The 16,722-nt window shown below is 41.5% G+C and overlaps 1 protein-coding gene across 2 annotated transcripts in view; it reads left to right on the forward strand.

The window, feature by feature from the left end:
- Positions 1-16,722, forward strand: part of LOC126281920 (conserved oligomeric Golgi complex subunit 1) — a 114,650-nt gene that overhangs the window by 4,604 nt on the left and 93,324 nt on the right. For both annotated transcript variants that reach the window (XM_049981249.1, XM_049981250.1), the window contains exon 2: positions 16,245-16,412. In XM_049981249.1, the coding sequence (XP_049837206.1) occupies positions 16,245-16,412 (168 nt within the window). The remainder of the gene's footprint in view (positions 1-16,244; positions 16,413-16,722) is intronic.

A 16,722-nucleotide genomic window follows, 5' to 3' on the forward strand; every position in this document is an offset into this window, starting at 1 on the left:
ATATTGCAACAGTGCCATTCGTTGTCAAATACAACAGTCTAGCTTGCAGGCTTCGGTAACATCTGCGTTTCCGTACAAGCAAGCATTTATTGTGTTCATGTCTAATTCCATTGGGAAGTGTATGCACCACGACCATATTATTGTCAATATGTTTTGGATGAATTATCCAGAGTTTATTGATTTAGCATGTTGTTCTCATGTTTTGTCCACCACCTCTCTCTCTCTCTCTCTCTCTCTCTCTCTCTCTCTCTCTCTCTCTCTCTCTCTCACACACACACACACACACACACACACACACACACCCACCCTCTTTTTTGTGAGGGGTTTGGGGGGGGGGGGGCAGATAGCAGGAAATAAAGATAAATCTTTCTGCATTCTGACTATTCGCACACATGGTTTTTACTTATATGTTCATTGTTGAGAAAAATGACTCTTGCAAATATTATTTATTTGAGAATTGTTCTGTATGGAAGGAAACACTGACAGTAGACAAAATCATTCTTAATTTTTGCCGCTGACCATAATTTTATGGAGAAATGATCAAGTATTTTTATGATAACTTAATCTGATCCTTCCTGCGCAAGAGTCAGAGCTTCTCATGACTAGTGCTGTTGAGTTTATTCCATAATATTGCTGTACAAACATTACTGTTTCCAAAATGTGACTCATTGTTATAAGCAAACTTCACAAGAAAGTAAATGTAGTGTGAGGCATTTGTTCACATACATAGTTACTTAAACAGTTGATTTCAATGAGTTTGAATTGAGTTGGTAATGCACACCACACAGTATTCATATTGCACACTTTTGCGCAATGAATACTTCGAATTTTCATTTAAAATTGTCGAAGGGTGTTATTTCGCATGACAGCTATGAATGAAAGCATACTGGCTAACTTCGAAATTTGTATTGCATAAAATCAACAACCATAAGTAATGCTAAATTTCCATACATAAATTGTGTAAAATGAAAGATCTAGTATATTAGGTGATTTGCAATTGAAATGCTTATCAGCATACAGAAATTTTGGATCTTTGGTTTAACATGGTGTGTTTTTCCTGTCATCTACCATTATTGATGAAGTAACACAGAGCCGTATAAAGTATCGTATAAAATGATTTCTGATGACACTAAGTGGTTCATTTACAGAAATTGACTCAATAATTTTAGTGAAAATTTCATTAACCTCTGTAGAAGCTAGAACATGTTTGGAGCACTTCATTAGGATGTGTCCACCTGTAATGAAATGACATATTTCTACTTAGTCATGATAAAATAGACTGCCATTTATATACAAGAACAGGATGAGGCCCAGCAGAAATCTTTGCAGCATGCAGGTAGTAGTCTGTATAGAGTAAAAAAGCGATTTACTATGTAATTGAAGGAGTTGCCTAATAATGGCTATTAATTAAATGTGAAGAAAACTGGTTACTAATTGTTCATTGTAATAGGCCTAAAAGTTACGCTTCTTCAAACAAATGTTGTGATTCCTGCAGTCAAATACCCTAGAGTAACCATTTTAATAAACTTTAGGAAATGGAAGGACAAGATTGTGTCATATTCTTCAATCAGTTAAAATTTTTACTCATCTTCTGCGTACTTCCCAACCCCAACCATCATGGCCGTCCCATAGTAGATGGCTTCAGAAACTTTCACTGAAAACATCTCGGCCGTAGATCTCCAGCACCTCTAATCTATCGCACAGAATTTCCTGTTCTTGGAACATCTTAAATCCATTTCCATACCTCTTTCTCCTGGAACTCTCTTTGTCACTACTGGTGTGACCTCACTGTGTACAAACGTCCCTCATAAGCACAACCTCTGTTGTAGAACACTGTCCCTCCACCTGAAAACTTGTTTGTTGCCTCCTTAACCAATTTAATTCTTACCTATGACTACTTCACCATTAACAGCCAGACCTACAAAATAATCAAGGATTCTCTTATAGGAACCAGGATTGTCGTATTCTGTACCAACTTTTTCATGGGCTACATTGAAGAGGCATTCCTCAAGATCCAGAAACTGGGTCTCCTGGCTTGGTTCAAACTTATAGATGGCATCTTTGTGGTCTGGACTCGTGGTGGAGAGCAGCTCCACTTCTTACAACAACTTAACTTGTTTTCTATACTCATATGCACTTGCTCATTTTCCAGATCCAAAGCCTCCTTTCTTGATAGGAATCTCTTCCTCACTGAAGCCCACAACCAAACCTCAGTCAGCATAAAAACAAATAGTAAGCAACAATACCTGTACTTTGACAGATGTTGCCCCTTCCACATGAACATTTCCATCCATGTAACTTAGGAATGTTACAAATGTGGGAAATATGGAAGAGTCCGATCCCGCCCATCTGTTTTGACCATAATGTCACAAATATGGCGGAAACGACAATAAACCACGATTCCAATATGGGGCATATAAAGTCGGTACGTACACATTATGAGGACGAAAATACATCGAAAACAAACACACACACTTTCCACAAAAAGCCTAATGGCACTAACGGGCCAACTGCGGGAAATGGAGTGTTTTTAGGTGGGGGCAAATATAAACATAAACAAATTTAGACACCCACCCACATACAAAACCACACAAAAAGACGAAAAAAACCGACATCACAAAACTCCCCAAATACCACTAAACACATCATCTGGAATCGGACACTTCCCTTGACCTATAGAGCTCAACAGCAGCTCCTGATCCCATAACTTAGGATCAAACACTTCCCTTGGCCTACATGGCTAAAAAACATCACCTAATACCAATATCAATATACACAGCCACACATTGGGATCGAACACTTCCCTTGACCTGCACTGTTAATTTTATCAGTCATATCCATTCCTGAACAAAAACAACAACTGATTAATTTTACTAAAATTACCACACAATGTACAGTGAACAACACTAAATTAACCTTCACACAAAATCGTAAACTCACTGAAACGAATTCCACTACAAACACAGCTGACACTCGAACAGTTCTGGATAATGATCAAAAGCAAATTGAGCCCATTACACTACACAAACGAAAACCCTGAACATACCACCAGAGAGCACAACAAACCATAACACGACGACATCTACAAACACGCCACACTCACAAACCAGACTCTGCGCCATCATGACGTCACACACGACAACAGCCTTACGTCGCGGGTCAAAGCCGACGCGTGGGAGCGGATGCTTCTGTTGACCCCAAATGTGTTTGCTACACACGCAGCCTTTCAACATTTATACCAATAACTGCTCCCTGACGTTCCTGTCTCACAACTATCCCATTACACTTATTCACAAGCAAATTTTTTGGGGCAGTGTCTTCCTCTTCCTAGTCATTCTGAAAGCTAGAATATCCTTTTTTGTGTGTATGTTTCAGCACTACTAAAAGTTCCATCTTCTTATGGTATGCCCCTGAGAGGGAAGAACTGATGAAAATGAGAGGTTCTGTGATGACTCACAGTGACATGAAATAAAATTTGTATAGTGGCAGGTGATATGAATGCAAAGTGAGAAATGATATCATCACCGATATAGTGGTATGTTTTGGAGAACCATGTATAAATCAACATTTGCTACAGTATGCCTTGTGTAGACGTGTCCAACAATAGTTTACTTTTTTTCTTTTGCTGTAATTTATATATGAGTAATACATGCCGTATCTGATGGTGTATAATGTCTAGTTACAGAGTATTCAAACCAATGTACAACTGAGAGTCGTTAACTCTCATAACGTCAAGTTGAACACACATATTTCAAAACGACACAACACATGTAAGCCACTGAGCAAGTTCACCGAGCAAGACATGTGAACACGATAACATTCAAATGAACACTGAGCCCAAGTCTAGCGGCCGTTGGCTGGCTGGCTGCTTAGGTGGCGCGGCTGCTGCATGGCTGGCAGGCAGCACCACATGTAGATGACGCGCGTAATTGCGCGGCGGCACTTTGAATGATCGGCGAGTCACAACACTTTTACCCCCTTTGAAATTTTGGCACTGTTCTTGATGGAGGTGGCCTGTAGATTGCTAATGTCCATAGGCGTTGTTTGACTGATGGTAAAGTCTCGAGGAGGAGGCTTCCTGTATGGACGGAAGTGTCCCTGATGGTAATGGGTTGAGATGACAGGAGACGTAGGGGTCGAATCTGCTGGGCCCCGTGCACCAATCTGCCCATTTCGGCAAGTCCGGTTGATATAACAGGAGACATGGGCGATGTGTCGGCATCCACAGGAGAAGGAGGCGAGTAGAGTTGCTCCGACTGATGATGGTCATCCGGTTCCTGCATGGTCACGTCTCCTGGTGGAGTCCATTCATGTACTGGCACTGAGATGACGGTAAGAGGGCTGCGTTGTGAGTAATGAGAGATGCTAAGATCCCAAGTGTCAGGTGTGTCGTGAGATGCAGCCCGGACTCCATTTTGGCTGCCTGCCATATCCCCGCACCCATACAAGGTCATCGGCGGTGAACTGGCCAAGTGAAGGCACCCGCAGCCGTGAGGTGGAAGGCCACAGATGATGTAGTAGTGTGTAGAGCTGTTGGCCATGTAAGAGCTCAGACGGGCTGTGGTCGCCCATGGGGGTGAAACGGTAAGAAGCCAGAAATTGGAGAAGCGCATCATCAGCAGCAGAAGAAGTCAGGAGTTTCCTCATCTGAGCCTTAAATGTGCGGACCAGTTGTTCAGCCTCAATGTTTGATTGTGGATGGAACTGGAACGGAGGGGCCATGACATGCATGACGCCATAATGAGCACAAAAATCCGCTAATTCGGAAGAGGCGAATTGCGGATCATCATCAGTAACAAGAGTATAGGGAAGGCCTTCCAAAGAAAAAATGCGGGCGTGAGCACGTGTGGTTGCTGCGGTGGTAGGCGACGTGCAATGGACCATGAAAGGAAAGTTAGAGTAGACGTAAATTACAAGTAGCCAATAAGTACCTAAAAAATGTCCCGCGAAGTCAGCATGAATACACTCCCAGGATGTCTCAGACGACGGCCACGGTGACAAAGATAACTTCTGGGCGGCGGCCTGTCACGCACAAGGGCCGCAGGCAGCGACCATGTGTGCTATTTCAGAGTTGATGACAGGCCAGTACACATGATGGCGCGCCAGAGATTTTGTGCGAGAGACACCCCAGTGCCCTTGGTGAAGGAGGCACAAGACAGAAGCACGCAAAGACGCAGGTACCACAACACGCGGCGAATCATTTTTGGTGCAAAGGAGGATAACACCATCACTAGCCGTGAGGCGGTAGTGCAAACTGTAGTAGTTCCGCAATGGATCATAAGTCTTAGTGGATGGACGATCTGGCCAACCCTTGTGAATACAGCGTAAAACCTGGGAGAGGGTAGGGTCAGAACCCGTAGCAGCCGCCAGCCAGTCCCCGGTGATGGGGAATCCATCCACAACTCGCTGCTCGGCAACATCCTTGTGAAAACACAAAAGTTCGTCCCTATCGAATGCCAGATCAGGACCCATGGTAAGGAGAGACAGTCCATCAGCATTCACATGTTGAGCTGTCGACCAAAAGTGAATCTCATAATTGAAACGAGACAAGTAAAGTTCCCAATGCTGGAGGCAGTGTGCAGCCTTCTCGGGAAGTGATGTTGATGGATGAAACAAGGAAAGAAGTGGTTTGTGAACCGTACCAAGACGAAATTTGGATCCATAGAGAAAAACACCAAACTTATGAAGAGCATAAATAATGGCCAAAGCTTCTTTTTCAATTTGAGAATACTTTTGTTGGGCATCCATGAGCATTTTGGAGGCATAAGCAATGGGTTGTCCAGAACCGTCAGAAAAACGGTGCGTAAGGACTGCACCGACCCCGTATTGAGAGGCGTCTCTGGCAAGAACAAGATGTTGGCCAGGTCGATAAGTAGCCAGGCACGGGGCCTGTTTCAGCATAGTCTTCAGTTTCTGGAAAGCCATGTTGCATGACGCGGACCAGTGAAACGGCACGTTTTTATGCAACAGGCGATGCAACGGCTGAGCCACCAAAGGAGCAGACGGTAAAAACTTGTGGTAGTATGCTATTTTCCCCAAGAAGGCCTGCAGTTCTGTAGCAGATATAGGGCGAGGAAAGGCATCAATCGCAGCGACAGTTTGCTGAAGTGCACGAATACCATCCCAAGAGAGTTGAAACCCCCAAGTACGTGATAGATGCCTGAAAAAATTGCGATTTCTGAAGATTACACTTAAGACCGGCAGTCTGTAAGACATGAAAAAGTGTGCAGAGGTTGTGAACATGTTCTTCAGTGGTGGAGCCAGTGACAACAATGTCGTCCATGTAATTGATACGCCCAGGGACAGGGAGCAATAATTGTTTCAAGAATCGCTGAAAGAGAGCAGTGGTGCTGGCAACCCCGAATGGCAATCGTTGGTATTGATAGAGGCCGAAAGGACTGTTAAGGACCAGAAACTGCCGGGAAGCAGCGTCGAGAGGAAGTTGATGATAAGCTTCTTATAGGTCAATTTTAGAAAAATACTGGCCACCCGCAAGTTTAGTGAACAATTCTTCAGGTCAGGGCATAGGGTAAGTGTCGATGAGGCCTTGTGCATTTACAGTGGATTTGAAATCACCACAGAGACGAATATCACCATTGGGCTTAGCAATAACAACGATCGGAGAGGATCACTCACTGGAAGTGACAGGAAGCAAGACCCATGAAGTAGTGAGACGATCCAGCTCCTGTTTTACCCGATCACGAAAGGCCACAGGAATGGGCCGAGCCCAAAAAAACTTAAGCCGAGCAGTGGGTTTGAGCATGATATGAGCTTCAAAGTCATTTGCACGACCTAACCCAGGAGAAAAAAGGGACGAAAATGTCGTCGAGAAGGAATCCAGTTGAGCATAAGGAATAGCATCAGAGATGATATTGACAGAGTCATCTGAGAACCCAAAAACGCGAAAGGCATCGAAACCAAAAATATTTTCTGCGTTACTCTGGTCGACGACAAATATGGGAACAGTGCGAACGACGGATTTGTAAGATACCTCAGCATTAAATTGTCCCAAGAGAGAAATCTTCTGTTTATTGTACGTCCATAATTGGTGAGTGACAGGTGATAGGAGTGGAGAACCCAACCAAAGATACATCTGAGAATTAATTATAGTGGCAGCAGAACCAGTATCCACCTGCATGCGAACATTCCGACCAAGGATTTGGACTGTGAGGAATAACTTCCCTGAAAGGGAAGAAGTGCAATTGACAGACAACACAGAAGCAGAATCAGCATCACGGTCATGAACATCATGTATGCGGTCGGATTTCAAACGGAAGACACATGACCCTTCTTTTTGCAATTGTGACACATGGCCCAACGTTTGGACAATCCTCGCGTGAATGTTTTGTAAAACACCGCGAACATGAAGGAAGTTGCCGGGGGTTTTGCTGCAGTTTCTTAGAGGGTTGTTTACGGTTAGGCCGAGGCTGCACGTGGGAGCGTACTGCGGCCACGTCAGCCGGCGGAGACAAGCCACATGTGTCAACAGCACACAGAGGTTGTATGTCCTCGATGTCACCCCACGCCTCTATTTGCGCCCCAGCAGCACAAGAAATTTCAAAAGACTATACGATGGACAGCACTTCATCTAGAGTCAGATTTTCCAACTGAAGGGCACATTGCCTCACTTCTTTGTCGGGTGCCGACCGGATAATAGCATCCTGTACCATGGAATCTGCGTAGGATTCTTTGTGAACGTCAGTAACAAATTGACACTTTCGACTGAGGCCGTGAAGCTCAGCAGCCCAAGCGCGATATGATTGATTCGGTTGTTTTTGACAACGATAAAAGGCAACACGAGAGGCTACGACATGCGTTTGCTTATGAAAATAGACTGACAGAAGTGAGCACATTTCAGCAAAGGACAAAGACATAGGATCCTTCAAAGGAGCCAACTGCAACAACAATCGATGCATTTGAGGTGAAATTCATGAAAGGAACAGAGACTTACATGTTTGTTCGTCCGTGACATGAAATGCCCAGAAGTGCTGTCGAAGATGTTTTTCGTAATCAGACCAGTCTTCCGCTGTCTCATCGTAAGGAGGAAAAGGAGGTATAGACAACGACGAGAAACGGCCCGCATTGGATGCCGGGTCGAAATCGCGAATCGCCGATGTGAGAAGCGTTTGCTGTTCAATGAGACCTTGCAATAGTTGCTCTAAAGTAGCCATGGAAACCTGTGGGTCAACAATGAAAAGGAAAAATCCACTACCTCGTCGCCAATTGTTGTAACGTCAAGTTGAACACACATATTTCAAAACGACACAACACATGTTAGCCACTGAGCAAGTTGACCAAGCAAGATATGTGAACACGATAACATTCAAATGAGCACTGAGTCCAAGTCTAGCGGCCGCTGGCTGGCTGGCTGCTTAGGTGGCGAGGATGCTGCATGGCTGGCAGACAGCGCCACATGTAGAGGATGCACATAATTGCACGGCGGCACTTTGAATGATCGGCGAGTCACAACATAAACACTTGAGAAGATAGTAAACAGAGAGCACACACCTAAATAAATTAGAATCCATGGAGAAGGCCCTAGTTCACATCAAAGATGGCATTGAGATAAAATTGTGACATTTCGCGAGCATTCATTGATAACAAATTAGCTGACCATCCCCATTCAGTCTGTATGAGACCAATGTCTATGAATTTATGCTGGGTTTCTGAATCTCTCTTGCATCAGAGCACTAAAAAGTATGGGAGGAGCGAAACTTCAGATTCAGCATACCATTGTAAGATGTGAGCACCTATTTTAGATGGGCAAGAAATGTGGTAGGGAATTGGAATTGTCCTTTTTTGAAGAAACTGCCAAATTTTGACTGAAGCTATATAGGGAAACTGTAGAAAACTTTAAGCAGGGTGGTTGGGTTGGATTGGATTTGAACCCAGCTTGTGAATACAGATAGGATACCTTAATCACTATGCATTTTTTCTGTCAGTTTCAATGAAAAAAGATAATCTAAAAAAAGGCACTCTTCTGGCACTAGCAAAATAAAGAATTTTCTTATGTACTGCTGTGGCTGTTAATTATAGCAGGCGTCAATGTAATACATGGGGAATGAAGGGTTGTGTTATTGATGCAGTGCTGGCCAGTTTGCTTGATATTCCAAGAATATGCAACTTCAACTGAATACAGTTTGTAGAACATATTGTATTACCCATAAACTGTTCTTAATATAAGTGCAATGAAACTTTGTACCTTTTGTTGTGCAGAGATGTCAGTAGAAGTCTACCAGCATTTAGTGTCAACATTAATTACCAAAGAATGCTACTCATACTACTATTTTACACTACTGTTTTGTAATTTGTAGTAACAAGATTTCTGTTTGAATTATATAAAATTGTTTTAATGATGGTGACCTTGGTGTGCCACATGTGCTTTCACAGAAACACTGATCCATATTTGTGCTATAAGCTTCCTGCCTTGTGAAATTAGTATTTGTAGGAGGCAGGCTACTCTGAGCACCCCCTCTGAAGTGCCAAATTATATTGTTGTTGTTAGCAGTAGTAGTATTTGTTGTTGTTTCATTTATCTGTAGATCTCTCCTTTTACAAGGATATTGGATTTGTCTTGGTATTAAAATTTAAGAACAACAGAAATAAAGTAACTCACATAAACAAGCATTTAAAGACTAAAGGTCTAGAACGTCAAGGATAGTACAGGTAGTCAGCTGTGGCCTTACAGTAGGAACCAACATGCCATTTGCCTTTAATACTTTAGGGAAGTTGTGGAAAACCTAAATCGGGATGGCTGTATGAAGCTTGGAGCCTCCACCTTCCCAAACACAAAGCCAATATTTTTAAAATAGTGCTACCTCATTCAGTTTCTCTTAGTGTACAGTGCTGTTTTACATAAAGTTATTAAATAATTATTAAATGCTGATGCTACACAGTTGATTCACTTTTCACTCCCAGTAACTGCACATGCTACACACATTGTTTCACAATGCTACACATACTGTCAGCACCATTTTGTGCGCTGCAACTTTCCATTTGCTAGCCTGAAAAACTGAGCCAACATGCCTCTATAATGAGTGAGAGGTTGAGCTCAGAAAGAGGATAAGTTGTTAGTATTATTCAATGCTTAACTTTGGGAGTAAGTTTTTCCAGAAAAGGAAAAAAAGGAGGAAAAATGAAGTGTGAAAGTGTTATGCGTAATGTTAGATGTTTATTATCATGCTTTATTATTGTGTAGTATATATAGGGTCATTCCATGCCAAGTGGCGTTGAGGTTCCCACATGACCACCACGAATGTTACTGAAGTTTTGTTACCATCCAAATGTTTCCAGTGTACATTGGTAAGCTTTACTTTTGCCAGTATAATACTTCCAGAGATAGTAGTTGTTTGTTTGACCCCACAGTGCAACTATCAAAAGTGCACCCCTGAATTTTTGACAAGTTTGAGGCATATCTTCTCTGACAAGATTTGAAAGAAATAGAACTGGTCTATCTTGGTACTACTTTTTGGACTCTCTTAAGCGAAATAATAAAAACATTTCTTGAGCAACTTTAATGTGCTTAATTTGAAGCAAGGTCAGCCAAAAACTAGATGCTTGGGATAAAATGTGAAGTTTAGCTTTTTATATCATCGGAAGTGATGCAAGATGAGCCTGAAACTTTCCACATAATAACCTACCAATACAAGGTGTTTGAACATAAAGGTTGATTCTACATGTTTTTCAGTACTATACATATTGGGGACAAAGTTGATAGTATATGTGAAAACTCCAAAACTATATTTAGTCCCTAAAAGGGATTTGGTATTTGCCAGTGGGCAGTACAGACATATAAAATTTTGTCATCATAAAATTCTACCAATTTTTTCTAGATACATTGTCCGCGTATGAAATGTGCACTATTTTTTTCCAGGTGGTCTTCTCTTCATCGGATGTTGGTTGTGGTGTGGTCTTTTGCTTGAAGACGTGTTGAATTTGGTCACTACAGCAATTTTTCTGAAACATCCCTGTAGTGGCCCAATTCTGGTTTCAGGCTTTCTTTGTTGGAGATCACACAAGCTCTGTGGACCAGCATTTTTGGCACTCCTGTGATGGGTGATGACAGTTAGAGAAATGAAGGTATTGGTCTGTGTAGGTTTTCTTCCTATAGATGCTGTGTCCCAGAGTTCCATCAGGTTTTCTTCACACCAGAATATCCAATAATAGCAACTGACTGTTTTGCTCCACCACCATGGTGAACTGAATTTAGTTGTGGATGGAGTTCAGGTTCTGGTAGAAAACTTGAAGCTCATCTTTCTCCTCATATCAAATGACAAACACATTGAACATATCTGTGAAAGACTGTCAGATTTAATGGTGCTGAGTCTGGTGCCTCGTCCTCAAAATCTTCTGTGTACATACTGCCCACCACAGGTGACAGAGGATTACGCATAGGCACACAGTCAGTCTGTTCATAGTAGTGTCTGCCATAAAGAAAATATGTGGATGCAAACACAAAATTGAAAAGTTTGGTGAATGAGGGCCCAAATATCTTTTCAATAAGTTCCAGTGACTCCTTGAATGGAACCCTGGTGCAAAGTGATACAGCGTTGAAACTGACCATGAGATCTGAGCTGGCCAACCTGAACTTCCGTAAACATTCCCCAAACTGAGCCAAGTTATTGATATGATACTCACATATACCAACCAATGGACTCAAAACTAACATCAAGTGTTTCACAAGCTGGTACATTGCCATTTGTTTTCCACTCACTATTGGTCTCAGAGGTGTGTCCTTTTTGTGTATTCTTGGAAAGCATGTCGAGCCTAGGTGGTGCAGCAGCACATGGCCGAAGTTTCTTTGTTGTCTCTTCTGTAAAAGTGCTTTGAAAAAGTTGAATTGGTGTGCACTGCATCTGGCTGGTCAGATCCATCGTCATCATCTTGTAAGCTGCATCGTCTAGGAGTTTGTACAAGGTGCACAACTTTGCTTCCGCCGTTTGCCGTTAGGTGGCAACAACGGTAAGTAGCGGTCGTAAGAAACAGATCAGACATGAGGCAGTTACCTTGTACCTCGGTCAACATAACCTCATTCAAACATTAATCGATTTGTGTCTGCATCGTAAAGGTGTTCTTTATTGAAAATGTCAGTTTATGAACCTAATTCTCGTCATTTGCGGGAGGTATTACTGTTTTGTTTCACTATGAAGGAAACAGCGGCTGAGTCTCATTGAATGCTCTCAAGTACACATGGTAACGATGCTATAAGTGAAAGAAGATGTCAAGAGTGGTTTCAGTGCTTCAAGAACAGTGATTTTAACATTGTGGACCAGCATAGTGGTGGAAGAGAGGATATTTTCGAAGATGCAGAATTGGAGACTTTGCCGAGTGAAGACTTGCCTCAAACTCAAGAAGAATTGACACGATTAGTGGGAGTGACACAGCAACCCATTTCAAAATGTCTCAAGGCTACGGGCATGATTCAGAAAGAAGGAACTTGAGTCCTGTGTGAGCTGAAACCAAGAGACGTTGAACGGCGTTTGTGTGTTTGTGAACAGTTGCATCAGAGGCTAAAACGGAAGGGATATCTGCATCACATTGTGACTGAGGATGAAAAATGGGTTCATTACGATAACCCTAAATGCAAAAAACCATGGGGTATCCCGGCCATGTTTCCACGTCGACAGCCAAACCGAATATTCACGGCTCCAAGATCATGTTCCGCATTTGGTGGGACCAGCTCGGCGTCATGTACTATGAGGTGTTAAAACCAAGTGAAACAATCATAGGTGCTTGTTATTGAACACAATTGATGCCTTTGAGCAGAGCATTAAAAGACAAACGTCCGCAATACAGCGAGAGGCACGATAAAGTGTTTTTGCAGCATGACAATGTTCGACCCCACGTTGAAAAATAGGTCAAAATGTACTTGGGAACATTAAAATGGGAAGTCCTACCCCACCCGCTGTATTGTTGAGACATTGCTCCCTATGACTATAACCTGTTTAGGTCAATGGCACCAACACTTCTGATCTCAAGAAGAAGTCACCAATTGGATCAGTTCATGGATTGCTTACAAAGCTGAACAGTGTTTTCAACGCAGGATTCGTACACTTGCCGAAATGTTGGGGAAAAAATGACCTTAACAAAGTTGTGCACCTTGTACATTTTCTTTTTGTATGCTGTGACTATTAGTAAGATAGCTATGTTCCCCTTATCCACTGGAAGGATGAAGGTGTAGTGCAGACTGAGGACCGCCACTCGACTCCTGAGCGCAAGCTACCACCACCACCACAGCCGCACATTGAGCGGACCATACACAGGGTTGATGGAAGGGAGAGATGACCGATTTCACACCCACTGGTCCAGGATGTCAGTCACTAGGAGTCACCTGATTATGATGATGGCATGTTATCCCATTGAAAATGATTTCTCCAATTTCTGCCATTGAAAATGATTTCTCCAATGATCAGTCGATTCGGTTGCATACCTGAGAGACTTTTTCTGGCAGCATATCCTATGGGGAAACCTACAAACAAACAGAATAATTTTCCCCATGACGTCCCCCTGCAAATTAATGAAACTTGTAAATAATTCAAAGCTTGAAGGATACATAAGATTAGGACCCTAAAAGAGACCACATCCAGCTCCTTGTTTGTTTTCTTTTTTTAAAAAAAAAAAAGAAAAAAATAAAAAGAAAATAAATATGAAAGTTGAATGAAAAGTAATGTCTCCACCTTCGTTAATTGGGTTTGGATGGGAATATTTTAATAAATCAAGTACAGAAATAATTTCTAGAATGTGATCTTTAATTACCAATATTCACTTTTCCACATAATCACCAGCCAGTTGTATACATTTCTGCCAACGATGAACAAGATTTTTGAAGCCGCCACAGAAGAAGTCAACACACTGTTTCTGCAACCACAGTCCCACAGTTCTTTGAACGCCTTCATCAGAAGCATAATGATGTCCCCGCAGATTGTCTTTCATTATCGGGAACAGATGCAAGTCAGATGGTGCTAAATCTCGACTGTATAGAGGATGCCATATGGTGGTGAGAGTCAGTATAAAGTTCTCCTGTGGAGGCACATGAAGTGTGTGGTTTGGCATTGTCATGGTGCAGGAAAACATTTCTGTTTTCCTTTCGGGCCCTTGTTAGCCGTCATTTCAGAGTTCGCAGCATTGTGGTGTAACACTCTGAATTTATTGTTGTTCGACAATCAAGGAAATCAACATAGATAATATCATCTGCATCCCAGAACACTTTGTAACACAGATCAGATGTTTCTGCCTCGACATCTTTACACAGACTCGCCCAACGATGCACAGTACTCACATCAACGCAATCACCATAAACTGCTTTCATTCTCTGATGAATATCCTTTGGAGTGACACCTTCTACTGTCAATAATTCAATGACTTCACATTGCTTAAATCACATTGACCTCCTGTTTGCGCAGGGTTTCATACTTCACACTGACACTGTAAAAACACAACCGTTCAATGCTAAGGCTTCCCGCCAACTGGAACTGTAGAGAAGAGGCTATGGAACAAGCAAGTGCCTGCCGCATACCAGTGCTGCTAATTATTAAAGAGTTACGAAGGTGAACGCATTACTTTTCAGTCTACCCTCACAACATTGCGCTTGGGATCCTGCGGGAAACCATCATAAAGTCTGGGAACCGGTGGTAACGAAATCCACTAGCAGCCTCTGCTGCCCAGCTATCTTGCGTGACCCCTGTGGCAATGGGGGTGCTGGTATTTCCACTTGAAAAGAAATCAGCTGTGGTTAAACCACCATGGACCATGGCAACAGATTTAAACAGTTTTTCATCAGTTCACATAAACCACAAACTATGCAAACACACAATTGTTGGTAGCATTGCACAGTAAGAAGTCATACTCAAAATTCTCTATAACACTGAAGAAGTCAACACACTGTTTCTGCAACCACAGTCTCACAGTTCTCTCAACAATACTGTAAAACTTGAAGGTAATATATACGCTGTGTGTTGCCTCTGTATGTAACAGTTTTATTGCCATGATGCCCAGAGCCTCAGTAATGAACAGCTTAATTTAAAGTTTATAACCAGTTTAATTCTGCGGCTGTCAGCAGAAAAACAGACTGAAATATGTCATGATGAGTCGTGATAAGACATCCCTTGTTTGAAGTTTCTCTAGTTGTTGTGGCACGATTTTGCTTCCTAGTCATCAGGGCTCTTGATGTTACCTTTGTCAGAGAACACTAAACAATTGTAGAATGTAATAAAAAAAAAAAAAAAACATAAGATTTAATTTGAATATTAGTGGCATAATGGCGAATTTCAAATGCATCTTCATCTTGTTGTTGTTTTCAGGGCCTTATGTGCCCACATTGCAAAACCAGATATAATTTTTAGGTTGTTTAGAACATGGTCTTTCTAATGAAAAAAACTGCACAATGGTCTTTTTTGTAAAAGTGAACTAAATATAGTCATTTTGGTTTTCTTAGAAAATTACAATTACAATTGCAATTACTTCCAGAGGTATAAAATGCTGAACTTTTTCAAACGTCTATTTTTTTTTTTTTTGCCGACTTTGCTTCAAATTATGCGTATGAAAATTGCTCAAGAAATATGTTTTTATTATTTTGCTTAAGGAGTGCAGCAAGTTGTACGAGATGGCTCAGTGTTATTTTTTTCAAGTGCCCCAAATTTGCCTAAAACTCAGGGTGTGCACGTTCGATAATTGTGCTATGGGGACAAACAATTGACTATATCTCTGGAAGTATTATATTGGTGAAAGTAAAACTTTGTCAGTGTTCATTAGCAACATGTGCGCATTTCACATTAAGTTTCAGCAAAATCCATGATGGTCATGTGGGAACTTCTTCTGGAATTAGACAACTTGAATGGAATGGCCCTATTGTTATTATTGTTATTAATTATTGTTATTGTTATTAATGAGCATCGTACTATTCCTCCCATAAAAAATGGCCACAAGATAATCCTATCTATTTTGTTATTCCCCGCTCCCTTAGTCTTCTTCTTCTTCTTCTTCTTCTTCTTCTTCTTCTTCTTCTTCCTCTTTTAAAGTATTTTTAATAAATATATTTGTGGCACCCATCTGCTGCAACAAAGTACATTGCACACTTACGTTTAGTTTCTAGGTTTCCTTGGTGTATGTTGTTGGGAATTACAAGGAGAAAAATAGTGTTAGCCAGTAAAACAGGATTATATCATGTAGCTACAGTAGTGAAAGCATGAATTGCTCTTACTTAGTAGCTCAGTCTTGTTGGAGGTAAGTCTTTTGTTTTGTTTCAGTGAACGTTATCGTGATTTAATTGAAGCAGCAGATACTATTGCTGATATGAAAGCCACAGCTGAAGGTATAGTGTCACACATTGATAAGATGACTGATAAATGCAAGCAGCTTCAGGAGCAACAACTTCTGGGTTTTACACCCTCATCCAGCACCAAATCTTCGTCAGGGTATGAGTCCATTGATGCCTTATTTTAATGTTAAATATGTATTAAGTTAACAATGTTCAACAAACCAGCAGTTGTAGATTAAATACAGTTTTGATATGAAGAAATAAGATATGTAAGAAGAGAAACGAAAGCAGTATTTATTACTAAATGTTTGTGATATGTCTGAACAAAATATTTATAAATAAGAACTAAGTTTTGAGATTTTATCTCGTCTGTGCTTGGTTTCAGAATTTCTGTCTTGGGCCAGGTAGACATTTTGCCTGACTTCTCATTTTTAGTGATCTATTTCTGTGGATCTCTCTGAAAGGAA

This window comes from Schistocerca gregaria, chromosome 7, assembly GCF_023897955.1.
Source record: "Schistocerca gregaria isolate iqSchGreg1 chromosome 7, iqSchGreg1.2, whole genome shotgun sequence".
Classification (NCBI taxonomy): domain Eukaryota; kingdom Metazoa; phylum Arthropoda; class Insecta; order Orthoptera; family Acrididae; genus Schistocerca; species Schistocerca gregaria.